The sequence below is a fragment of the Eptesicus fuscus genome, chromosome 13 (assembly GCF_027574615.1).
Source record: "Eptesicus fuscus isolate TK198812 chromosome 13, DD_ASM_mEF_20220401, whole genome shotgun sequence".
NCBI lineage: Eukaryota > Metazoa > Chordata > Mammalia > Chiroptera > Vespertilionidae > Eptesicus > Eptesicus fuscus.
In genome coordinates, this window is record NC_072485.1 from 3,367,855 (window position 1) to 3,395,295 (window position 27,441).

Genomic DNA, 27,441 nt, shown 5'->3' on the forward strand with positions numbered 1-27,441 from the left:
GGAGATATATCACAAAAAATACTGCCACGATAGATGTCTGATATTTTACTGCCTATGTTTTCTTTTAGGATTTTTATGGTTTTGAGTCTAACATTTAAGTCTTTAATCCATTTTGTCTTTATTCTTGTGTGTGGTGTAAAGAGGTGGTCTAATTTCATTTTTTGGACATATCTATACAATTTTCCCAGCACCATTTATTGAATAGGCTATCTTCACCCCATTGCATGTTTTTGCCTCCTGTGTCAAGTATTAACTACAAGTATTTTTTTAAATGAGTGGTTAGTAGAATAAGTAGCTCTTAGAAAATTTTAACACTGAAAAGAGATACCAGATATCCAAAATCTAGGTTGTTTTTTTTTTTATCACCATTAATATGCACATAAGAAAATAACATTTTAGCGACAATGCAGTAAGCAATCTACTTAGTTTTGCTTAATTATGACTTCATTTTAAGGAATAACATACAGAGTGTACGTCCATTTGGGTTGGACAAAATAGAGGCACATGGAAATTACATTTTAGAGTAACTGCACCTTCTCAGTCTTCTCTCCAGATTCCTCGTTCTCTGTTCATCCTTTAACGCTTCCCTTCTTTGATCACCTTTCTGATCTGTCATACTGCCATGGCCGCAGAGATCTCTGGGATGGATGTTCAGTCTCCAAATAGTGCGCAGTCAGCTCTCTGGCCCAGGCCTCTCCTCCAGGACGAAGGGCTGTGTATCTAACTAGTTGCTGCTGTGATTAGTGTCACTTTTATGCCTCCAATTCACATCCATTCCTTAGAACAAATGATTTATAAATAGTATGTCAGATAATGATAAGTGCTTTGAGAACGGTAAATAGGGAAGGAGGTTAGGGACAGAAGCGGTAGATTGTTTTAGAAAGTACAGCCAGGGAACCCCTTCACTGAGAAAGCAACACTCCCACCCACAGTGAAGGAGAGGGCCTGCTGTTCCACATTCTCACCAGAATTTGATGTTATCAGTGCTTTCAATTTTTGATATTTTAATAGATATGTGGTAGTATTTTATTTTATTTTGCAATTCTCTAGTGACGTATGATGATGAGCAGTTTTACGTGCACATTTATCATCTACACTAGAGGCCCAGTGCATGAAATTCGTGCACAGTAGGGTCCCTAGGCCTGGCTGGTGATCAGGGCTGATCAGGTTCCCCGCCTTCCCACCTCCTCCTTCCCTTGCCACCTGTGCACTGCCACTGTGCAGTTCCTGCCCCCACTTGCCCCCCTTGCTTCCCTGCCTCCTCCTTTCCTCGCTCCCTCAGCTCCCTGCCATCACTGCTGGTTGCCCACCATGTTCCACGCTACCCCTTGGTGGTCAGTGCACGTCATAGTGAGTGATCGAGCTCCTGGTCAAATTCTTGAGGGGACACTTAGCATATTAGCCTTTTATATATATAGACATCTTATTTGGTGATATGTCTATCCAAGTGTTCTGCCTACTTTTTAATTGAATTGTTTGTTTTCTTATTGTTGAGTCACTCTTTACTTTTGAAACACCTTTTTTCTTGTTGTTACTTAGACACCATGCTCTCCACTTTCCTCCTGTCTCTCTGGGTGCACCTTCTCAGTCTTCTCTCCAGATTCCTCGTTCTCTGTTCATCCTTTAACGCTTCCCTTCTTTGATCACCTTTCTGATCTGTCATACTGCCATGGCCGCAGAGATCTCTGGGATGGATGTTCAGTCTCCAAATAGTGCGCAGTCAGCTCTCTGGCCCAGGCCTCTCCTCCAGGACGAAGGGCTGTGTATCTAACTAGTTGCTGCTGTGATTAGTGTCACTTTTATGCCTCCAATTCACATCCATGGAAATATTTTTGTTCTTTTGTTGTTGTTGTTTATCCTCACCCAAGGATATTTTCCCATTGATTTTTAGAGAGAGTGGAAGGGAGGGGGAGAGATACAGAGAGAAACATTGATGTGAGAGAGAGACATCAATTGGTTGCCTCCCATAGGGGTGGAGAGTGAGCCTGCAATTGAGTTATGTGCCCTTGACTGGAATTGAACCCAGGACCCTTCCGTTGGAGGGCCACACTGAATTCACTGAGCCAAACCAGCTAGGGCAACAGAAACATTTTCAAAACAGAATTTAACTCTCCCTGTCCCCCAAATTTCTCTATTCTGTGTTCCCTAATTTAGTGAATGGCATCACCATCAGATGAAGACAGAAACTAGCCTTGATTTCTCCTCTCTCATCACCGCCATCGCCAACCTAGTATAACCAAATCCTATAGATCCAACCCTCCGTTCCAATAGCAATTTCTGTGGTGGCCCTTGCCTAGATTCAATTGTCGCCAATAAATGGATTCATGGCTGCAGTTTTGCCCCTCTCTCATCTGATCTCCACACTGCTGCGTGAGTAATCTTTGCAAAGTATGAAAAATAAAGGCCCCCCCCACACACACACACATTTGTCAGTGGTTTATCACTGCCTTTAGGCTGAAGTTTACTCCTTACAGCAACTAGAGTGCTAACTCTCAAACTTTTTTTTTAATTGCATTTTATTTATTTGAATTAAGTTTTCTTTTTTTTTTAATTTCTTTATTGATTAAGGTATCACATATTTGTCCTCATCCCCCCATTCCCATCCCACACCCCTCCCCACACATGCCCCCACCCCCCTGTTGTCCTTAACCGCTGGTTAGGCTCATATGCTTGCACACAAGTCCTTTGGTTGATCTCTCCCCTTTACCCCCACCCTCCCCTACTCTCCCTCTGAGGCCCGACATAACTCTCAAACTTTTTATCGTCACCGCAGTGAAAACTACATTTCATACTCTGACCTAAGGCTCCCTCCCATTCACACACGTCCACAATAGAACAAAAGGTTTTTTTCAAAGCAAAATTTGCCTTTACTATGTACAGTATATATATTATTCTGTTACATTAGAAATGCTGATTATAACTTACTAAGTTCACCTCATGACTGCTGTTTTAAAAAACAATGGCAGAGAAATGCCTTTATGCTCTGGCTCCTGTCTCTTTAGTCTAACTCCCATTCTACATCTAGTCACCCTAATTTCCTTCTGGTTCCCTCCTACACCCCACCCCACCACCCCATCCACCCATGTATTCTAGAATGAGAAATAGATGTGATAGAAATAAATCTAGATCATTTCTACCATTCTTTGGGTCTCTGGACCTTTAATCATGGGACTTAACAAACTTTTTATTGTATTACTTCTTTCATTATATATCTTCCTTATTTTCTCTAGACTGTGAGCTTAGAGAACGTAAAGATGAAGCGTGGTTTTCTCACAGTTGTCTAGAGCCTAGTCCAGTGTCTGGCATGGGGTAGGACTCAGTAAGTGGTAAGTAGATAGTAAATGGAACGCTACTTTAAACCTCCAGTGACTTTCATTTACACTTAGAATAAAATTCAAATAGTCATTGTCATTATGGCCTACAAGGCACAACTGTGATCCCCCTATACCCCTCCTAACCCTTAAACTTATTTCCTGCTGCTCTTCACCTTGGGTTCTGAGCTCCACCCACCCAAGCCTCCCTGTCCAGCATACATACTCCTGTTCTCTCAAATATTTGCACGGCTGGCCTCCTCACCTCACCTGAGGTTTCTGGTTAGGTGTCCCCTTACAGAGGCCTTTCCTTACTGCCCCATCACCCTTTCCCATCTCTCAACTTTATTTTTTCATAGCACTTCCCACCATCTGGCATTATTGATTTATGTGTCCCCATACCCCATTTCCACTGTCTCCTGATGGTAATACGACTTTGGTTTTGTTCAGTGCTGTATACCCAGGGCTTAGGACAAAATATGTGTTAAATGATTAGGTTTGTTAAAATGCTAACTACTAAAACCCCTCCAGAGTGTACACTTGTATTCAAATAATAATATTAATAACAATTCTGTATGGCTTTAGAATTTACACAGTATTTCCTATATTTGATCTAATTTGAACTATTATAACTGTACTATGGAATTGGCATTGACACCTATTCTTTTATCATTTTCCCAATGAAGTTTAAGAAGCTGAAGTTTAAAGAAATCAGTTTACTTGCTAAAGCCACAGTAATAATTGGTTAAGTCAGCACTCATTTCCGTGGGTGTCCTACTTTCACCACAATGTAGTAGGAAGGCCAAGCTGAGCAGCCCTCCTCTGCTTCCCAGCGTCCTCAGGGTCCCCTGTGAGTGGCGTGGCCCCTACCTCCCCCACCTTGGCACCATGGCAGGTGTTTGCTCGAGCCTCACTAGAGCTGGCTTCAGGTGGTGAGTGCTGGCCGAATAACTAACCATGCTGCTAACCACACTGGCTGTTAGTGCTTAGAAATAAACTCTGTTGCATTTAACTACTTAGAAAGAATATTTGTAATATGATCCAAGTTAACATGAACGTTTAAAAACTCAGAGAACACCAACATAATTATCCTAAATGTGGTCATTTTTTAATCCCAGACAAGTAATTCCTTAAGTTGGAATAAAGATTTTTGTAAAATTAAGTACAGAAAATGAGAAACAACCCAGTCTAGGAAGTGAGTAGATGATGCTATGTTACCAGTCTGATCTCTCCTGCCCTCAAGGATATCCCAGTGCGCAGCCTTGCCTCAGTCCCAAAGGCCCACCGGAGAATGCTGTCTCCGGGATAAGGCTTGGGAGAAAATGGATTTATAAGGTGGTTTAGTCTTTTCTTAGCTTAGACATCCTATGTATAAAATTTCAGGTTCAGATGAAGGAAACAGAGTCTTTCCTTTGAGCCCTTTTCTGTAAACACTTGTAGTTTGGGGCCCAGTTGCACTTCACTAGACCTGGAGGTCATTCTTTGGGTGGAACCTGTAGCCCACTGACCCTGTACTACAGGAGATCGTGTAGAGGAAGAATGCCCCAAAGAACAAGGCCATTTTCTCTTAGGCTGTTGTCACAGACTTGAGCTGAGTTGACCTATTTTTCTGCCAAAAGAATATAGAAACTCCAGCAGAGGTGGTATCATTTTCTAAGTTAGCACTTGGGAGGCAACGTGGGGAAGGCCCCAGAGTCTAGCTTCTTCTAGCGAGTTGAATTCCAGAGTCTACAGCTGTGCAGGAGGCCACGCAGTACAAATGGACATAGTTAGTTGAAGAATTCTAAGCGTCTCTTTATTGTCAGTGATGTATGGAATGAAGTGCCCTCACACTTAGTGGTTATCTCTATGCCTGGTTCTTCTTTGTTTGATACAAGCTTCCCTTCGTGGGCATCCTGACATATGCCAAAGACATGCACTGGAATGATGATGCTATAAATTTCAAAGAGGACTTACTCAAGGCTGAATTGACTTTAAACCACCTAGTTTTATAGTTAAGTATATGCCTTCCTCCTTTCTCCCTAGAATGCCACTCCTTTACATCAGAACTGTGTTTCACACATCATCTTCCATAGACCCAGCGGTGCCCGGGGTAGTATAAACATTCAGTAAATATTTTTAATGACCAACTACATCCTCATCAATTACCTGTAGACTTTACACCGGACCCCAGTGGTTTATTATTATCAGAGAGTTAGGTGGCTCACTGATTATCTGAATTATCAATTGGTTTTATGTGCCTTTGTTGTGTAGGTGGTATGTAAATGACCAGGTCAAGTGACTTCTAGTTTTAAAAAGGTTTGGATCTATGATAGACTTCCTTTTTGATCTACTATAAATGTATTTTACTTGACTAGTGTTTTTGGATTAAATTTCTCAGAGCATCCCAGAAAGTATTCAGGTACAACACTGAGCCTGAAGTATAGAAGGAGTAAAAGCTGGAACTTGCTGTTGATTGAGCTGTTGCTGAAGATGAGAGGTGGCCTGGCTGTGTGGTAGGAGATGCTTGCTCTGTCCCCTCCCACTGAAGAAAGCCAACCACTTACATTTTTGAGCACCAGACTTACTCCTAATACATTTTTAAAAACCACTGGAGGCCTACTTCTTAAAGCCTACCGTCCCTTACTCACCATTCATACTGCTAGCAAATGTAGTAAGATCAGTGATTTATTTAACTGAAGGGAAATTAATTTACAGTAAAAGAACTGCAATGGCAGCACATAGAGATCTCTCACAGGACAATATTTTTGAGTCCTTATTGACTAGACTTCATTGTGACTTAATGAATTGTAATACTGCACAGCACTTTATCACTGGGAATGGAAGGCCCAGACTTACAGATGCTTCTGATGGAGACTGTGCTTTGCAGCTCCTGCCAAAAGCTTCTATTTAGACTCGGACAACTAGGCGCTGATTGGCTTACTCATCGAGAACCTCGAAGCATCTTGCCTGGCTAAAAGCGTTTTGTTTAGAGGGAGTGGGACAGGAGATTAAAGCAGCTCACCCACCAGTCTCCTTCTACTAAGGGGCTCAGAGTCCTCAAAGCATTTCTCTCATTCCTCTATGAGGCATACTGTACTGCAGGAGAAAATCTGTGTGGTGTTTTCATGTCAATAAATGCAGAACTCACAAATGATGTCAGCAAAGAGGCTGGATCTATGTAGGTCAGAGGTAAGCAGGCCTCCCCTGACCAGCTCCATGATTTTACCTTATATAATAGAAAACCAGTGGGTAAATACTGGTACTGCCCTATTTATTATTACCCCTTTTTTACCTTATAGAGAAAAATAGAGAAAAGGAAGAAGTTCTGAGTGGAAGGACTCAGAGATTTGGGCAATAGCTCACATTCATTGAACACTTCGTAGAGAACTGTTGCATTAACTTACTTAATATCCAAAACAACCCTGTGAGGTAGGCTGCTCTTGTGATCTGATAGACAGGAACATTGGCAGAGCTGAGATTTGAATCCGGGCAGTCTGGCTTCAGAAACTATCTGTCTTTGATTATAATTTAATTCTCAATAAATACACACCTGCCAAGTTATTCCAATTTTCAAAAGAGTCTTGGAATAGACATTTTGTCCATCTACAGCTGGATTATTCCTTTTCTTTTCAGTCATTAGCACTTAATTTTACTTAAAAGTAATAGTACAGATGAAGAACAGACTAGAATAGTGTTTAAAATTAACTTCTGAAAAATCACATTTATATAAAGGAAATAAAACAGGCCAGAAATCCAAAAAAGGTGCAGCTCGTATTATTGCACTTGAATAAAATGTGCGTTTGGGGCAGCATAACACATAGGCCCACAGGCCCAGAGGAGGAGACAAGCCCAGGACAAGCCCCAGGGAGTATTCCTGGGCCCCAGGCTCTCCAGTGGCCTCAGACACATTTAACATTTAGAAACATTCCATTAGAGCTCTTTACACCAGGGACCGCTGTGTCTTTAACATGTTTTAGTTGCACCCACACTCTGTTTCAATCCTTGTGCAAGTTTAGGTGCAGCTGGACCTCACATGATGGGACACCTGTTACACCAACAGCACCCAGAGCCCAGGCCACGGAGAGTAGGGACGGAAGTGAATTTCTACTTTACACAATTTCAGGGACCAAAACTGTGGCTCTAGTTTACCCTTCAAGCACTCTTCATTTTGGTCATTTATATTGGAACATGAGCACAAGTGACAGGATACAAATCTGCACTAAAGTAATTTCTAAGCTACTGGTGGAAAATATAATTTAACTTTAAAAAGTCCCAGCCACATTCTTGGAGTAGCATAATTATATGTATAAGAAAAAGGCTGTAAACTTATAGAAAAGATGAACTCTTGACTTCTTAAAAAAAATTGATTTTGCCCTTCCCTTGAGTGTTAAACAGAAAAATGTAAACCAGTGGACCTAGTTACCAAAACACACTTGTCCTCTTAAGCCAAGGAGCGACCTTAAAGTTTGGCCTCAGCTAGTTTTCTCTTCAAGTTTTCTCTGAGTTTGTCCACGAACTGAAACGTATTCAAGGAGTCAGAACGTTGGGTAAACCTTTAATGCAGCCAAGTCCTTGGCCGTGAAGCTGGCCTCGATGTTCTCAATACAGACATCTTCCAAAGCCTTTGCAAAGAAGCCGAGCTCTTTGCTGTTATCAAGCTCAGCTCAGTGGGCTAGCCCACTGGTCCAGGCAGAAATGGGAGCAATGGGATTGGTAGATGCGGAAGTGACGTGCTACAGCCCCATGGGCAGCCTCTGTTTCTGCCGTCTTACCATCTGAACAAATCAGCACGCTGGTCTTCATGCCAAGAGAGCCATAACCTTGGGCCACGGAATCAGACTGTACGGTGCCATTGTAGTTTTGATTTTTTAATTAATTAATTAATTTTTTTAATTTAATAAATCTTCATTGTTCAGATAATTACAATTGTTCCTCTTTTTTCCCCCCATAGCTCCCCTCCACCTGGTTCCCACCCCACCCTCTGCCCTTACCTCCCCCCCACTCTCCTCATCCATTGGTGTACGATTTTTGTCCAATCTCTTCCCGCACACCCCACACCCCTTTCCCCCCAATAATTGTCAGTCCACTCCCTTTCTATGCCCCTGATTCTATTATATTCACCAGTTTATTCTGTTCATCAGATTTTTTTATTCACTTGATTTTTAGGTTCACTTGTTGATAGACATGTATTTGTTGTTCATAATTTTTATCTTTACCGTTTTCTTCTTCTTCCTCTTCTTAAAGAATACCTTTCAGCATTTCATATAATACTGGTTTGGCGGTGATGAACTCCTTTAGCTTTTTCTTATCTGTGATGCCCTTTATCTGCCCTTCAATTCTGAATGATAACTTTGCTGGGTAGAGTAATCTTGGTTGTAGGTTCTTGCTTATTCATCACTTTGAATATTTCTTGCCACTCCCGTCTGGCCTGCATAGTTTCTGTTGAGAAATCAGCTGACAATTGTATGGGTGCTCCCTTGTAGGTAATTAACTGCTTTTCTCTTGCTGCTTTTAATATTCTCTCTTTGTCTTTTGCTCTTGGCATTTTAATTATGATGTGTCTTGGTGTGGTCCTCTTTGGATTCCTTTTGTTTGGGGTTCTGTGCGCTTCCTGGACTTGTAAGTCTATTTCTTTCACCAGGTAGGGGAAGTTTTCGGTCATTATTTCTTCAAATAGGTTTTCAGTATCTTGCTCTCTCTCTTCTTCTGGCACCCCCATAATTCGGATGTTGGTACGCTTGAGGTTGTCCCAGAGGCTCCTTACTCTATCTTCAAATTTTTGGATTCTTTTTTCTTTTTGCTTTTCCGGTTGAGTGTTTTTTGCTTCTTCGTATTTCAAATCTTTGACTTGATTCTTGTGGTCCTCTAGTCTGCTGTTAGGTCTCTGTATAATATTTTTTATTTCAGTCAGTGTATGTTTAATTTCTAGTTGGTCCTTTTTCATATCCTCGAGGGTCTCACTAAATTTATCAGCCTTTTCTAGGAAATTCTTGAAAAACCTTATAACCGTGGTTTTGAACTCTATATCCAGTCGTTTGCTTTCCTCCCTTTCTTTCATTTGTGACCTGTTTCTTTGTCTCCACATTTTCGCCACTTCCCTGAGTTGGTAGAGTAGCTTTGTGTGGTAGGTGTCTTATAGGGCCCAGTGGCTCAGCCTCCCCAGTTACCTGAGGTGGACACCTTTGTGGACTGTGTGCACAGCCTTGTTGTAGTTAAGTCTTGATTGTTATTGGTATCACTGGGAGGAATTGACCTCCAGAGGCCAATTGGCTGTGAGGATCAGCTGTGTCTACGCCAGGAGACCTTCTGTGCTGAAGACACCCTTATGAGACAAGACTTGCAAAATTGCAAAAGCCTCTGTGCTCAGCTTGGATGGGGTGGAGTCTCAGGGCAGAGCAGACAGCCTTGGCTTCCTGTTAGCCCTGCCCTATGAGGCCCCTGGGTCTCAGTGTCCCTCGGTAATCACTGCAAGCACCTCTGAGAGAAAGCCACCCTTGAGTTTCGCCCGCTGCCAGACAGTCCAGTTTCTCCCCAAATGAGTCTGGGTTCCCAGAAACTCGCCCGGAACTGGAGTTCAGCACAGTCGGGAGCTTCCATCTCCCTCCTGCTTTAGAAAGCCAGCCACGCGCTCAGCCGCCCGTGCACTAAGCAGTCAGTCCTCTCTGCGCGCGCGCGCGCCTCGGACCTCTGCCTTCCGCAGCTCCCCTGAGTCTCAGTGTGCTTTCTCTTTTCCTGACAGTCCAGACTCCCCCCGAATGAGTCTGGGTTCCCAGAGTCTCGCCCGGGACTGGAGTTCAGCGCAGTAGGGCGCTTCCGTCTCCCTCCCGCTTGAGAAAGCCAGCCACGCACTCAGCTGCCCGTGCACTCAGCCGCCTGTGCACTCAGCAGTCAGTCCTATCCGCACGGGCGCCTCTGTACCTCAGCCTTTTGCCGCTCCTCTGAGTCTCAATGTGCTTTCCTCTTTCCTTCTAGTTGTAGAATTTCCACTCAGCCAGCTTTCCTGTGGTTCTGGGTGGTGTCTGTTTTGTCTTTTAGTTGTAGTTTTGATATTGTTGTGCGAGGCAGCAGTTTAGGTGTTTACCTATGCCGCCATCTTGGTTTCTCCGCCATCATAGTTTTTATAGGCCCCAATGAAGCCTCCCTCTGATTTCATGGTTTGGGCCCCCAGGTGGCCTCTCACTGCGATTTGTACTGCTTGTCATAGATCTGAAAGATGTCTTTAAAACTCCCATCATATTTCTTTAGAATAGTGTTTTTGGTGCTCAGCTACAAAGGCCCACTCTTAGAGCCATCTGGAAAGAACTGTGTGAGAACTCTTGGATTGACTTATCTTGATTGTACATTCCCATGGCAACACCACCCCCCTCTTCAAAGTTATGTACCAGGTATGTCTTTTTTTGTGATCCATCACTTGATGTGTAGGTTATCTCTACTTTTGCAGGCCCAGGAATAACAAAATCAGTTGCTCTGTACTGATCCCCATATGCATGACGGCCTATGATGATGGATTTTACCATCCGCTCACAAGCCAGGGGGATATTTTTGCAGATAATAGCTTCCCTGAAAACATTCCCAAATATTCCGGATGGTGCCATTTGGCGACTTCCACATCTGTTTCAACTTCCACTCCTCAACACTCTTCTCATCAGGGGTGATGGTGCCACACTGGACACCAACGTTATACTTTACAGCTTCTGCGGCACCCTGCCTGAATCATAGCTGTGCAGGTCCTGTTCCACAAGGAGAAATGAGTTTTTCTTTAATCAACTTCCAAATGGTTCGTGTCATAGCATCTCCTTGCATCTCCACCACTGAACCACCATAGATTTTTTGAGACATTTTGACTTCACTAAACCTTTACAGCGAGTCAACTTCAAATCACTCCAACTCCTCTCAGTCTTGTAGACTAATCGAGTGCAGCTTATCTCCTGCAGGGGTAGGTGCACTGGAGAAGCACCAGAGTGAGGCTGGCATAGCGATTCACCATCCACTCATAAGCGCAGGCAGCTGGGTCCCAGCTGTTCTGGCATCAGACACAGCCTCCAAGAAACCACGGACAGGCAAGCAGGCGAGCAGCTTTTCCTCTTCCCTGCTTTTTTCTGGATTATTTCTTGAAAAAAATTAGTATCTAGTAAAACTGAGCCAGAATTTTGTCCATTTGAAATTAGGACTTAAAAATATATTTGAATAATGCTATGATAGTATATGCAACAAGCTTTTATTTAAAAAATGTGAGCTGCAAATTGGAAAGCGTGTGGTGTAACAGTGTGGCTCGGTGCTAGAGGTAGATATTGACAGCACCAGCATTTCAGCCAGCATCTCCTAACTTTGGGTCATAATTCTGACAACATTACAGCCACCTAGAAAAACTGTTAAAAATTAGGAAAGTTCAAGAAATAGGTGTTATTTTCTAATAAATTGAGATACATGAGTCAAACATTTGTTTTCTCCTCAGTCTGTCTCAGGTTGATACACTGTGAAAACCAAAGAGCAAGCCTCTCAGCCTGTTTATTGATTCCTAATAGAAGCTTTTCTTAGCAGCTCCATCTTCATTTGCTAAGTTGTGCCACGCCATCTCCCTTTTGCTTCTGTTCATCCACAGAAAATGACTCACAGGATGTAGTTATAAGGAATTTTATTTCTATTCCAGAATGTTCTGATAACAATTTGCAGGAAATGGTGGTCTTGGGATTTGTATTTAAATCAAGAAATCTCCACTTTCTTGTCTGATCTCTCGCTGATTATCCTTCTAGGAATTTTACTGAGTACTTCAGTCCTGGGACTCCCATTCTTTCCCCAAAAGAACTGAAAGCAAAAGGTTTCAAAATAAGGCATTTTATTCCTCAGTGCCATTGTGTTAGTGGAACTGATACAGTTAGATGTGCTTATTTTATGAGTCACATCTTACTGTAACCAGCACTATTATGGATTAAGTTCCATTACAATCAATTCCCAGATTGTGTATTTTCTTTGTTTAGGTGAAGTGTAGTATTGACTATTACTGCAAATAAAGTCCCTTAACTTGCAAGTTAGAAATGCTTAATATAGTTCTAGTGTGTCCGTCATGTATCAAATTTAATTCATAGAGTAAAAATCAACCAATCCCCACAACACCATTGTTCTAACAATATCCAATATAACAAAATTTTTATTGTTAACAACAATGAAAAAAACCCTGGTATTTTGTATATTTTTGTATTTAACATTTATGCAATCTCTGAATTCATCTATAGGATAGCACATTCAGTGTGTATTATTTATACATAGAAATGTCTTATTTCAAGACCATTGCTTTGTGTTGTTTAGGTTTTAAAATAGTCACTGTGTAACATAGGTTTGACCTCAGCTGACAGCTGACAATGACAGGGTTTCCTTGGGCATATTAAAAATGTCATTTCCAGAGCTTAGTCCACAGCAGTGAGGATTCTAATCTGGCCAGCTTCTTACCGAAAGAAGGTGTCTTGCCAGTTTGATTCCCAGTCAGAGCACATTTCTTATTGATTTACTTTTTCATTTTTTATATAGGGATCATGACAAAATAGTTACACTATTTTAACCATGTTATAACAGGATCTGACCATTATGACAAACTTTATTTTCTTTTCATTAAGAAAAACAGCATGTTTTGTGCATGGTTTTTCTTTTTGGAAAAGGCAGATAGCATTAAAGAGGAACTCTGGGTCACAAACATTTGTAAGTCTAGAACATATAAAGGAAATGCGTACACTCTTACCAAAGCTATGTTGCTCCATCATTGCAACCATGTATCAGTCGTGTTCTGTGTGTCTGCTATACTAGTGTCCGTTCTCCCCAGACTGGTACTTGAGCTGGATAAAATGAATGGATAAGAGATTCAAGCAGTTTATCACACAGTGTCCTTGTTCTGCAAAGTCTAAGACTTTAGTTCCATTTATCTTTTTTTTTTTTTTAATTACTCATTTTCCAGGGAAACATGTTTTAGAGATTTAATAGCCAGTTTACTTTTGTTTTCTTTTTGGATTTTGAGATTTGAGAAAAATAGAGCCCTCTTTGAAATTTGAATTGCTCTGGAGAATTAAACATTATTAATTAGTTTGTTAAAATTATTGAAAATAAAGAACTCTTGGGCTAAGTGTTTGGAATTACCTTTGAACACCTAGTATTTATTAGAATGAGTACACTTTCCTCCAAGCACCTGTGAGAAACCTGGCTGATTGCTTCTTGCTTGCATTCTTCCCGTGTCGCCTGGCCATAGATGTCTTCTGTTTCCCTAGCAGTTTTATGTGGTCAGAAAGAATCTGTGACTCCACTTCTTTCAGACCATCCTCTGCCCACAGAGCTGGAAATGACTGCTTTGCTATGTCCCATACTTAGGCATCCCATGAAGGGCTTAAGGGACAGTTGGCATTCCCTCCATTATAGGATCAGCCTTCCTGGAATTTTCACTTAGCCCTTCCCCTTGTCTGTGATTCCTCGATTGGGGAAGCCTGTTTTCAGCCTTCCATCACAGTCTTCCTCACCATGCAACAAGCCGAGTACGAAGTGAAGTGCTCTCTTTTGTAGTGCATTTAGTTCTCCCCATTGTGTTCCTGCCTTCTCTGTCTATCTTAGTCCAACTTGCCATCTTCCCTTAGCATGTTTTCTAGCTAGTTCACACTCTGCTATGAATTTGCATAGAGCCCGTTTTTTATTAATTTGGCTTGTAGGTGACTCTACCATGATGAAACCTGTGGATATTACATGGCATTTGATCTGTCAGGAGAGGAATGAAATTGATTTGATTTGTTCTTACTAAGATACGTGAGGATGCACGGGTAGGGTCCCTAGGCCTGGCCGGTGATCAGGCCAATCTGTGGAGTGACCAGCAGGGTGATCGGGAGGCCCCTGCTGGCACCCACCTTGGCTGGCCTGGGACCTGCAGGCTGGGGGCAGCTCTTGCGTTGAGCATCTGCCCCCCTGGTGGTCAGTGTGCATCATAGCGACCGGTCGTTCCGCTGGTCAGTTGATTTGCATATTATATAGGATGCTGGCTACTACTTAAAACATCAATAATTAACTTATTTTAGGCATTAGATGGGTTAAGAACTCATAAGACTGACCAGAATTTATATCCTGGTCAAGTTTCTTCACTTCTCTGATTTTAAATTTATTTTTCTATAAAATTGATATAATGAATTATAGGAGTTGGTGTATGAAGTAAATGCTTAATTTTTTAAAATATATTTTATTGATTTTTTACAGAGAGGAAGGGAGAGGGATAGAGAGTTAGAAACGTTGATGAGAGAGAAACATCGATCAGCTGTCTCCTGCACACCTCCTACTGGGGATGTGCCCACAACCAAGGTACATGCCCTTGACTGGAATCGAACCTGGGACCTTTCAGTCCACAGGCCGATGCTCTATCCACTGAGCCAAACCGGTCAAGGCGTAAATGCTTAAATTAAATGAACTTTAAAAGTTTCACACTGAAAGGTTGCCAGTTCAATTCCCAGTCAGAGCACATGCCCAGGGCTCAATCTCCGGTAGGGGGCGTACAGGAGGCAGCCATCGATGTTTTGCTCTCACATCAATGTTTCTTTATCTCTCTCTCTCTCTCTCTCTCTCTCTTCTCTTTCTCTCTCTCTCTCTCTCTCTCTCTCTCTCTCTCCCTCTCTCTCTCTCTCTCCCTCCCTTGCTCTCCCTTCCTCTTTCTCTAAAAGTCAACTTTAAAAATCTTTTTAAAAAAAGTTTAGCACTCTGTCTAGCATATAAGTGTTCAATAAATATTAATAATTATTAAATAATATATTTGAAGAATTGTTCTTTTAATCTTTCATCCCCTCCTTCCCTATGTTTCTTTTTATTTTTTTCTCTGTGTCTTTCACTCTTACTCTCTTAACTTGCTGAAGATGTATTATTAACACTTTCAGTTAAATCCACAGGATTTATGTAGAATACTTACCTGCCGAACGTCTTGGTTTATTGATCCTAGCCTTAATGCTATAGCTATGCCCATATCCAGCTGCCTCCTCAAGTGGTAATCTGACTGACAGATTATTCTATTTAGCCTCAGCAAAGATCAGTAAGCAAGTATCCTCCGTACAAGACAAAGAATTCTAAAGCCTTGGGAATCATCTGATCCAGGCTTTTCTCCTAAAAGAGTGCCTCATCTCAGTCTCCTGTGAAATGATAGTTGTCTGGTTTTTCTAGCTTGAAGCATGGAGAATGCTTATTCAGTGGCAGATTCTTAGACTCTGATTATTGAAGTTGTTTGAAGGAATTGTAGCAATCGTCATCTAGTCCTGTATTCCTTTAACTGGCATGTTGAGGGCCTGCTGCCTTCCAGGTCTCATAGTAGGCCCCGGGGGTAGACAGCTCAGTGAAAGTCTCCAATCTTGAAGGACTCCCAGTTCTCCTCTCACCTAATGCTAGAAGGCCTTCTGTGACAAATGCCAACCTGGGATCAAACATTTCCAGTGACAATAAGCATGCTGTTTCACAGGATAAATCACTCTCTTTTCACGTGGTTTGTATAGTTGGAGTTCATTCTATCCAGTTGTTTCTGGACTCGGTTTTTCATGTGAAATCCTGCTCAGAACACCTGTCTGTGAAATGGATGCAATTAGCTGTGCTCCGGGTGTGGCCCTGCCCACTGGTCCACCCTCTCTCCTTCCTTAAGAGGCCCACTCAGATCCTTACTTAGGACCCTGGCCTAGTTGTTCGGATAAACTCTAATAATTAGAAAGACGTTTCCTTATTTGAACTTGTTACTTCCTAATTATTCCAGGTTCAGGCCCCTGGAGCAGCAGCACAGTGTAAATCCATTTTGTCTCTCTCTTTTTAAAAAATATATTTATATTGATTTCAGAGAGGAAGAGAGATGGAGAGAGAGATAGAAACATCAATGATGAGAGAGAACCATTGATCGGCTGCCTCCTGCATGCCCCCTACTGAGGATCGAGCCTACAACCCGGGCATGTGCTCTTGAGTGGAATCGAACCCGGGACCCTTCAGTCCACAGGCTGACGCTCTATCCACTGAACCAAGCCGGCTAGGGCCACTTTGTCTCTTTTATAAAACTTCTCCATGTGCTTGGCTAGCTAGCATGCTCCCTCCTGCCTACATCTCTTCTCAGGCTAAATCAGCCTCACTGCCTGGCACCTTGCTTCGGGGGCGTGATTTTACGGTTTTAGTCTGGGAATTCTTTAAGTGATGCTACTTCTTCTTCCAGCCTGGACACTGGAGACAGACTTGTATCTTAGGAGAATTTGAAGTTGGTTTTTAATTCCCCTTCCCCATCCTTTATTTTTCACCCCCTCAGTCCAAATATTCCAACCTCTTAGAGAAAGTTGTTTATTATCAAGGTCAAATGAGAAAAAGAGAAGTGAAAGACTTGGCCTTCTTAATGCACACACAGCAGCTCTCTCCACAGTCGTCCTGGTGTCTGGGAGCACGTCGGGCAGGGCAGGGCAGGCCTGAGCCGCATCCCCTGGTTTGCACACCCTGGGTGGATCAGCTTTCACGGCCCACAGTGATTTTCACCGAGGAGGCGAGAGACGCTGGCTCTCGTGAGCTGCCCCCTGGCATGCACAAGCTGAGCAGCACATTCCCGCATTGCCCAGCATGCTGCCCCTCATTCATACCAAAGGCGCTGCCTCTTGGGCGGGAGCAAGGGATAGAGCCATTTGTGACATTAAAATAGAGTACTTCTTGGCTTCTGGAAAAGTTGATCATTTGGTTGATTCTGTTAGATTTGTGAGCATTTTATTCCCTTTGTTTTCACTCTCTTCCCATGTTTTATGTAGAACGGTACATTCAAATCTAGTTTGAATTTAATTTCATGACCTATGTATGACACTTAGGAAGTAAGAGTTGATAATAACTGTTGAGCTTTCTGCATTTTGTTGTATTTTCCAATCTGTGCAACATATGAAAGGGCTTAGCTTTCGTCCCTTTACATGCTGGATATTATGTAGGGCAGACGAGGTAAAAGCTGTTGTCTTTCGGTATTGCTACTGCAACCAGGACTCTTAACCTGGGACTTGTAAACCTGAAGACAATCTGTGGCATGTCTTCTGGGCTCCTTGAATAGCCTAAAGTTATATTCCCATTTTTGTATATAAATTCTTGTTTGCATTTTTCTGGAGATTTTTCAAGGCATCTGAGACCAAAAATGTGGTACAGATGACTAGATGGAAGTTTCAAGATCCTGCAATTGAACTAGATAAGTTTTCTAATCAGGACATATTATGGTGGTGGTGATTTATTTTATATTGAAGGAAATTGTCATTAAAAATTTGTTGTAGCCCTAGCTGATCTGGTTCAGTGGATAGAGCATCTGCCTATGGACTGAAGGGTCCCAAGTTCAATTCCCGTCAAGGGCATGTACCTTGGTTGCAGGCTCAATCCCCGGCCCTGATTGGGGCGCCTGGGAAGGCAGCCAGTCGATATGTCTCTCTCTCATCAATGTTTCTCTTTCTCTGTCTCTGTCTCTCTCCCTTCCACTCTTTCTGAAAACCAATGGGAAAATATCCTTAGGTGAGGATTAACAAATATATATAAATACACACACACACACACACACACACACGTATATATATATATACGTGTGTGTGTGTATATATGTATATATTTGTTTTAAACCAAGCTTATAATTGAACGTCATTCTGCCTTGGTCTTTGAATCAGGAGCAACGTGGTGACCTTTTATGCATGAAATGCTGCACAAAAACCAGAAGGAGACGGAAGAGCACCACCTAGAGGCCCTAACAAGTTTCACATATTTGGAATCAGGCCCAGGCCTTCTCCCTGCACAGGGGTCTTTAGCTTTAGTAACTTTCTAAATTAAGGACATTGTTTTTCCACAAGTAATTACAGACCATAAAGGTGTGTGTCGGTGATATTTATAACCCATTTAGATGCTACAATTGTGGGGTCTATTCTTGCTACTTTGAAACATAATTTTAATAGAAGCTTAATGTTGTAGATAGCATTTCCTCTATTTCTTAGGGCTGTAGGAACTTCAGGCTTTAGAATCTACATTGCATTTGAATATACTTTTAATAACAAATTAATGCCTGCTAAAAATCATTTTAATATAGGGATTTTACTTTGTTGTATTTTCTAAGTTAGACTAAATTAAAAATTAAGAGCAATTTGCCTTAATTACTCTTTGTATTCCTTTCAAGATGGTGATATAGAATAGTGTTTGCCAAATGTTGCAGAAATTGTGGGGTTTCAGAGTTTAATTCACTCTGAAAAAATAGACAAGCAGAATTTATATCCAATGTAAAGATGTCTAACAGGGAAGTCAAGAATAGCGCTCAAGTCCCAGCTCTGCCATTACTTTGCAATGTTGAGTTTGTTAACTTGTTTCTTCTTCGTTTATAAATGGGGCTGATAATAGTATCTAATTTAAAGTTGTTGTGAAGATTAAATGAAATACAGTTAGTAATCATAGTACCTTATATATAAAAAGTCTTTTAAAATTAGCAGTAGTTTATTATTGTTAGTATCACTGGCCAGTTTTGTTTTCAGGACAGTTATAATGAAATAGAAACAAAATTTTTTTAACCTATATCTTATAGACTTTTATAGTTAAAAAAACATTTTCACAAATACAATCTTCTTTGGTTAGAGTAAGTAGTCAATACATGTTTATTTGTTCACATAGTCAGTAGCTATGTTTTCAGCTCCTGTAGATGTAAATAACCATGGTTGGTATTAGCGGGTTGGTACTGAAAACTGCATAGGAAAGACGTGGACCTTACATTGTGGTGAGAGAGTTCGACAATAGACAAGTAACTAACTAAATAAGATTATTTCACAAAGAAGTCATTAGTGTGAAGAGAACTAGTGTGATAGAATAGATAGTGACTGGAGGCCTAGTTTAGGTGGCCAGGGAAGAGCTTCTGAACAAGAGACATTTAAGTTCTTACCCAAATGACAAGGAGCCAACCATGTGAAGGTCAGAGGGGCAGCCATTGCAGCTAAGGGAAACAGCAAGTGCCGAGGCCTTCGGTGCAGTATGTTAAGCATGCGCACAGACTAGGAAGCATGCCAGTGCAGCTGGACGGGGCTCCGTGCACCAAGGGGAGATGGCAGGCGATGAGGTCAGAGACGGGAGCTGAAGACTGTAGGCCCAGGACTTCATAGTTTATTCTGAGGGTTATGGGAAGAGTTTGGGGAATTGTAGGCAAGGTAGTAATGTGCCCAGATTTATGTTTTAGAAATAGCTTTTCAATGGAGCAAGAATGGAAGCAGGAAAACCATATAGGAAACTTTTGCAATAGTCTAAGTGAGAGATAATGGTATCTTGGATGAAGATGTTGAAAAAATGGTTCAGAAGTTTGAGTCCTGCCTGCAGCTATGTAGTACAGAGGCAGTATGGTTTGATATCTGACTTACCATGTGAGCCTGGACAAGTGTATTAACTTCTCTGTGCCTGATTTTTACCATCTCTGAAATGGGAATGGCTATAATACCTTCCTCCTAGGATTGCTATCAGGATTAAATGAGAAAATCGTAATTGTAAAGTGCTCAGAAGTGTTAACACTGTTTTTATCATCATCATCACCATCATCACCTTTATCACAGGCACTACTCCCACATCATCCTCAGCATCCTCAACTTACAGATGAGAAAACTTAGAGGATGGTTTTGAAATAGAAATATAAGCTTCTTGATTTTGAATCTATTATTTTTTGAGCAATATGTTATGTAGTCTGAGCTCCCAGAGCAAAACAGCTGTTGATGTGAATCTCTAGCTCAGATTCCAGTTGTGTGCACCTGTGAATGTTGAAACACCATTGAGAAAATTGCAGAGCTCACAGGGAGTCCTGGTGTGTGCTAGGGAGACATCTGGTACGTGCCGCTCCTCCATGCTTGAACCATTAGAAAGTCTAATTCCCTGAGTTTGAAGAGAGGTTTGGTCTCCTGAAGTCAGAGCATGAGTGTGCACATAACAATACATGTAGGAGGAAAGTACTCACTATTCTGAGGACCTTATACTACACTGAATGTCTTTCAAGGACATTCATCCCCTCATTAATTGTGTTAAATGGGGCCATACATAATATAAATAAATGAAATCTATGGATTATCCTGAGACTTTTTCTAATCAGACTTTTAGTGAAGGTATTAACCAGCCTACCAGATTTGAATTTCTCTTTTCTCTACCTCTTTCCGCCTTTGCCAATCCCTCTGGAGTAAGCAATGACATAGGTAAGGATCAAGGAGCAAGAGAGACAAATGAGAAGCAAGGAACTTGAAAATCTCCCTACTCACCTTGCCTTGCTGGGGGCACCACTGCTACTGCCATCACGGGATTAAATGCAGGCTCTTTGTTGCAGAATGTGAGCACTTGATCCGCCACATGCTGGTGTTGGACCCGAGTAAGCGCCTCTCAATGGAGCAGATATGCAAACACAAGTGGATGAAGTTAGGGGACAACGACCCCAACTTTGACAGGGTGAGTGAGCACCACTTGCCTTAGGGAACTCTTCTCAGAACTACTGAAACCTCTTTTGCATGAGATTGTAATCAGGCCAGGACATGAAAAGGTGGCCCTGGGAACAAACTATTGGGCAATACTCAGCAAGGAGTGAAAGTAGGACTTTTAAATCAGCAGCTGATGGAGAACAGTGAGACCAGTTCCCTACTACTTATCCCCAAGTCACAGTCTCTTGGCTTTTGAGACAGTACAGCCCATAGTTCTGCAGCTTACCCACCATGAGGACGTCTCTTCCTCTTGTCCTAGTGTGCTAGCTCGGTGGCTCCTGTAGCATACCTTTATTTAAACCATTGTTGCCATCCCAGGTACCCCAAAGTTGCTCATGAAAATGAGGATCTTATCTTCTCACAGCTACATACCCTGGGGCTTTATTGCTTGGGCTTTGTCAGAGGCCAAAAATATCCCAAGCTAGGGCCCTGGAACAGCTTGATGTGTGGTGACATGCATATGTGATATGTCATTTTAGCATAGCTAATTTGGGGTTTGATGGCTTATCTTTTGTTTTTTTTTAATGTTACAGTTAATAGCTGAATGCCGACAACTAAAAGAAGAAAGACAGATAGACATTTTGAATGAGGATGTCCTGTTGGCCATGGAGGACATTGGACTGGACAGAGAGCGGACACTACAGGTATCTCTAAAGGAATGGAGAACAAAGGGAAATGTAGCCATACTCCCTCTGGCCTGCCTTTTTAAATGTTTTCTCCTTGGGAACTTGGGTCTTTTTTATTTAAATAATTTTTTAAATTTTTCAATTATAGTTGATATACAATATTATATTAGTTACAGGTGTACAACATAGAGATAAGACATTTATATAACTTACGAAGTGATTACTCCAATAAGTCTAATACCCGTCTTATACCATGCTGTTGACTGTCTACCCTATGCCGTGCTTTGCATCTCCATGACTATTTTATAACCACCAATTTGTGCTTCTTACTCCCACCTCCTTTTCACCCACCCCTCCCATCTGGCGACCAGCAGGAACTTGGATCTTTTTGTTTCCCCCTTGTTCTTCCTCTGCCCCTCTCCAGGTCTTGGAACAGAGATGCTTTGGTCTTGTAATGTTGTATTGAAAGAGTTTGGTCATTGAGATGCCATTTCACTCTTTTCCTTTCTCTCCTGGTAGTCATTAAGTACAGATGCCTATGATCACTATAGTGCAATCTATCATCTGCTGTGTGATCGACATAAGAGACATAAAACCCTGCATGTCGGAGTACCTCCCAGCGTGCCCCGAGCCATGGCCTTTCAAGCACCAGTCAGTATCCAGGTAGGCAATGATTCCTGTGACCTGATTCAGGACAAGTAACATTTAAAGGGGCGGGGGGGACGGAGGGTGGTTAGCCACTGCTCAGGAATTCTTAAGTCCAGAGATCAAGCAAAGATTGGAACTTTCTTAGAGAAGATGGAAGGGTATTCACGTACTTGAGGTAGACAGTAGTTGCAGTGTGTGGTTGTTGTTTTTTTAAGAAGCAGCAAATCATTGAGACTGTTGTTTCTAAAACAACAACAACAAAAAACACCTCTCTTAATATAGCTTCTAAGGAACCAAAGAGTCAGAGGTAGAAATATAGACTTTAGCAATCAAGGCTACTTTGAGCCCTGGATGGGTGACTCAGTTGGTTGGAGCATCATCCAAAAGGTTGTGAGTTTGATTCCCAGTCAGGGCACATACCTAGGTTGTGGGTTTGATCTCTGGTCTGGGGTGTGTATGGACGGCAACCAATCGATGTTTCTCTCTCACATGTTTCTCTCTTTCTTCCTCTCTCCTTAAAATCAATAAAAACATATCCTCTATGTTTATTAGAGGATTAAAAATAAAAACAACACTTTGAAAGACTATCCTTTCCCTCTAGTGTTTACAGTATGTGTGTGTCTGGATGTACTTCTTTCCAGGCGGAGCAGGCGGGCACCACTATGAACATCAGCGTTCCACAGGTGCAGCTGATCAACCCGGAGAACCAGATTGTGGAGGCAAGTGGCCAGCTGAAATCTTTCCCATGTTCTTGCTTCCTTTCCTTACTTTTATTTCTAACTAGAGGCCCGGTGCACGAAATTCGTGCATGGGGTGGGGAGAGGGCGTGTGTGTCCCTCAGCCCAGCCTGCACCCTCTCCAATCTGGGACCCCTCAAGGGATGTCCGACTGCCTGTATAGGCCCTATTCCAGGATCGGGCCTAAACGGGCAGTTGGACATCCCTCTCACAATCCAGGACTGCAGGCTCCCAACTGCTCGCCTGCCTGCATGCCTGATTGCCCCTAACAGCTTCTGCCTGCCAGCCTGATCACCCCCTAACCACTCCCCTGCCAGCCTGATCAACACCTAACTGCTCCCCTGCCAGCCCAATTGCCCCTAACTGCCCTCCCCTTCCGGCCTGGTCACCCCCAACTGCCCTCCCCTGCTGGTCTGGTCCCCCTCCCCGCAATTGCCCTTCCCTGCAGGCCTGGTCCCCCCCAACTGCCCTCCCCTGATGGCCTGGTCCCCCCCCCAACTGCCCTCCCCTGCTGGTCTGGTCCCCCCGCCAACTGCCCTCCCCTGCAGGCCTTGTCTCTCCCAACTGCCCTCCCCTGCTGGCCTGATCGCCCTCAACTGCCTTCCCCTGCTGCCCATCTTGTGGTGGCCATCTTGTGTCCACATGGGGGTGGCCATCTTGTGTGTTGGAGTGATGGTCAATTTGCATATTACCTCTTTATTATATAGGATTATTTCTCATGACTAATTCAGTTGTGTTTTCTTTCACCTCAGCCGGATGGGACAGTAAACTTGGACAGTGATGAGGGTGAAGAGCCTTCCCCGGAAGCATTGGTTCGCTATTTGTCCATGAGGAGGCACACAGTGGGCGTGGCTGACCCCCGGTGAGTATCCGAGCTCTAATTAACCTCAGGGCCAAGAAGTCCCACCTGACTGAATTCCCACCAGTGCATTTTTCCTACTTCATTGTGTCTCCCAGATGAACACTAATCCGGTGGCCAAGTCATGTTTGTAACCCAGCTCAGGGTCCCCAGTAGACCAGATTTGATTTGCTAAAAATATTACAGAGCTGCCCCTAATGGATGGTGGGCCATTAGCCACCATCATGCCAATTAATCGCAACATTTTGGTGAAGAGTGTGATAGTCTCTGTGTCCACAAAGGATGAGGTCTTCTGATCTAAGTTATGTGAAAGTGCCTCTCAAAGTTTGTTTGACTGACAGCTTCGAGAGATGGTCGCTACATGTTCTAATGTAAGACTCATCTTGGAAGTGAGGACAAAGGATATGGTGTGGTTGATCTGTATTACAAATTAAATTAAGGAAACAGAAATCGAAAATCCTACTGAATAAGTACCAGTTTCCCAAAGTGTTTTTCCAAAATAGTCCTTCTGTATGTCCCTGATGCCCTCCCACCTGGGAGATGTCCTGAAGGCTGGCTCTCTCCTTTTTTGTTCTACATTTGAAGACTCAACATTAAAAATGCCCTTACATCTTTTCTGGGTACTTCCTTTACTGTGTAGAGAAGAGAAGGTTGTGTCAGAGAGTTCTCTTGAGAGTTCAACTAGATGTAAAGCTAGTTGTTGTTTTTTTAATAAATACTTCTTTTCTCTGAAAATACCTCTTTTTCCAGAAAAAAGATCCCTAGGCCTGCTGATTTGCTTGCTTTAGGTTTCTCATTCTTGGCCTACATTCACACAGGCAACAAGGGAACATTCTGGCTCCAAAGGCTGTGTCCGCAGTATTGCTCTGCTAGTGGAAAGACCTCTTGGTTTAAAGTGTGCTGTGAATGCCACTGCAGGAGCATCACAGCCCTGCACATCGCGGCGTGTCTGTGCTGCCACCACTGACAGGAGGAATTGCCTTCTTTCCCTGGGGAATGAGTTGCTATTCCGGGTAGCCAGGTTTTAGTGAGTGGCCTATGTCCTCCAGAAATGTGCTGTTCACCTCCAGACTGTGCAGGCCCAAGCTGGACTGGTGCCAGTATTTCCTTGGGGCTCAGAACTGGTGGTTTCACATGAGTGGTCAATAAAGAATAGCAGTCCCCAGTTCCAAACAGTAAAGTGGCAGGCAGCCAGGTTCCACACATTGGGCTTCTACTTGCGTTGAGATCTTAGAGAGAAATACAAATTTGCAGGGAAAGTGAAAAATATATAATAAAATAAATTATACTGAATTTATCAGTTTCATCAGTTTTGGGATATAGCACTTTTGAGTAAGAATATTAACCAGAGAAGATGGTAGCATAGATAAACACCAGTATTCACCACCTCCCACAACCACATCAAAATGACAACTAAAATAAAGAACAATCATCATTCACAGCGGCTGAATGGAAGTCTTACAACTAGAGAAGTAAAGAAGAAAGCACATCAAGACTGGTAGGAGGGGCAGAGGTGCTGAACAGGCTGTGGCATTTTTTTAATTGGGAGATATTGCCAAGGCCTCCTGTAAGAAGAAGCAGGGGGTCCCAGCCCCATACCAAACCCCCAGCCCAGGGTTCCAGAGCTGGGCAGAGAAGGCCCCCTAACTTTGGGCTGTAAAAACCAGCCAGGATTGTGGCTGAGTAACAGAGGCTGCAGGAGACCCAGCAGTTCCTGTTAAAGAGCCTGTGCACTGACTTACAAGGTCCCGCTTCCTCTGAGCTCCAGCACCAGGTGGCAGCTTTGGGGGAATCCAGGGACATAGGAAGAGGAATTGGACTGTCTGGTATTGGGGCAGGAACTCAGGGGAGGCTTTCTCTCAGACCAGGGTGTTCTCAGGGGTCATTGTTGCTATCCTGGGACCTCCCCTGTTACAGACCTAATTAGCAGTCATATCTCAGTTTCCATCATTGTGGCCGACACTGTTCACTCCACCATGATGATTCCTGAGACCCCGCCCCATCCAGTTTGACACCTCACCCAAGCTGTTTGCAGCAGCTTTTCCATATGAATGGCCTGTCCTGGCTCAAGCTTCAGACTTTGCTTAAATCTCTCAAAAAAGCAACAGCTGGTGTCAGCGTTCTCCATACCTATCAATAAGAGACCCAAGACCTAGCACTATCACCAGCCTGCCTTCCTTCACAGCTGGGCCTTGCCCAGACACTTCTAAACCCAATACAAATAGGAAAACTTTGCAGATCCCTCTGTAGCTCCTGCTGGGTGGCCCCAGGCAATGGCTGACTTTGCACCTCCTAGGAGGCCCCAGAGGCAGTGCACCTTACAGTGGACTGCTTCAGACCATACCAGATTACAACTATACATCCACAAGCGACACACTCAAGGGGCAGACTCAGTGAGCACCAAAGCCCCACTGAAGCAAGTCCTGCTCCATAGGGATGTCTCCTGCACAGCAACTCTTCCACTTAGTCACAGCTGGTCCTCATAGCCAATTGGCCTGGAAGTGATGCCAACAGCAATCAAGGCTCAATTACAACAGAACAGTGCACACAGCCCACACGGGTGCACCTAGAGTAACCAGCTCAGGTGACTGGGGAGACTGAACCATGGGGTCCTACAGTACACCTACTACACAAGGCCACTCTACCAAATCCAGGAGACATAACAGCGCTACCTAATACATAGAAACAAATACAGGGAAGCAGCCAACATGCAGAGACAAAGAAATGTCACAAATGGAAGCAAGCAAACTACTGGATACAAAGTTCAAAACAATGGTTATAAGGTTGCTCAAAGATCTTAATGAGAGCTTCAAGGAGATTAATGAAACTTCCAAGGATCTTAGTGAAAACGTCAAAGACATGAAAAAGGACCAGTCAGAAATTAAGCATACAGCAACTGAAATAAAGAATAATTTACAGGGATTCAACAGAAGAGTAGAGAATTCCGAGAATCAAATCAATGATTTGAATATGAGGAAGCAAAAAACATCCAACCAGAAGAAAAAGAATCCAAAAATATGAAGATAGTATATGGAGCCTCTGGATAACTTAAAGTGAACCAACATTTGCATTTTTGGGGCGCCAGAAGGAGAAGAGAGAACAAGATGGATACTGAAAACCTATTTGAGGAAATAATGACAGAAAACTTGCCCTACCTGGTGAAAGAAATAGACTTACAAGTCCAGGAAGCGCAGAGTCCTAAATACGAGGAACCCAAAGAGGCCCACACCAAGACACATCATAATTAAAATGCCAAGGACTAAAGACAAAGAGAGGCTCTTAAAAGCAGCAAGAGAAAAGCAGTTAGTTGCCTACAAGGGAGCGCCCATACGACTGTCAGCTGATTTCTCAACAGAAACTTTGCAGGCCAGAAGGGAATGGCAAGAAATATTCAAAGTGATGAATAGTAAGGACCTACAACCAAGATTACCCAGCAAAGTTATCATTTACTAGTAGAATTGAAGGTCCAATAAAGATCTTCACAAACAAGAAAAAGCTAAAGGAGTTCATCACCACCAAACCAGTATTACATGAAGTATTGAAGAGTATTCTTTGCCCTAACTGGTTTGGCTCAGTGGATAGAGCGTCAGTCTGCAGACTGAAAGGTCCCAGGTTCGATTCCGGTCAAGGGCATGTACCTTGGTTGCCGGCACATCCCCAGTAGGAGGTGTGCAGGAGGCAGCTGATCGATGTTTCTAACTCTCTATTCCTCTCCCTTCCTTTCTGTAAAAAATCAATTAAAAAAAAAAAGTATTCTTTAAGAAAAAGAAGAATAAAAAAAATGAGCAATAAAATGCCAATAAATACATATCTATTAACAAT

At 42.8% G+C, this 27,441-nt stretch overlaps 1 protein-coding gene and 1 pseudogene across 6 annotated transcripts in view; one reads left to right on the forward strand and one right to left on the reverse strand.

The window, feature by feature from the left end:
• Positions 1–27,441, forward strand: part of SIK3 (SIK family kinase 3) — a 310,082-nt gene that overhangs the window by 254,329 nt on the left and 28,312 nt on the right. For 5 of the 6 annotated variants that reach the window (XR_008557941.1, XM_054725226.1, XM_054725227.1 and 2 more), the window contains exons 7-11: positions 20,602–20,720; positions 21,283–21,393; positions 21,895–22,038; positions 22,665–22,742; positions 23,513–23,622. Coding sequence is in view for 5 of the 6 variants with exons in the window: in XM_054725226.1 (XP_054581201.1) it covers positions 20,602–20,720; positions 21,283–21,393; positions 21,895–22,038; positions 22,665–22,742; positions 23,513–23,622 (562 nt within the window). In the remaining variant the exon portion in view is untranslated. Of the gene's footprint in view, positions 1–2,154; positions 2,312–20,601; positions 20,721–21,282; positions 21,394–21,894; positions 22,039–22,664; positions 22,743–23,512; positions 23,623–27,441 lie in introns of those variants that run through there. The other variant, XM_054725231.1, reaches the window with a different exon arrangement.
• On the reverse strand, positions 7,753–11,132 carry LOC103293756 (isocitrate dehydrogenase [NADP] cytoplasmic-like; annotated as a pseudogene).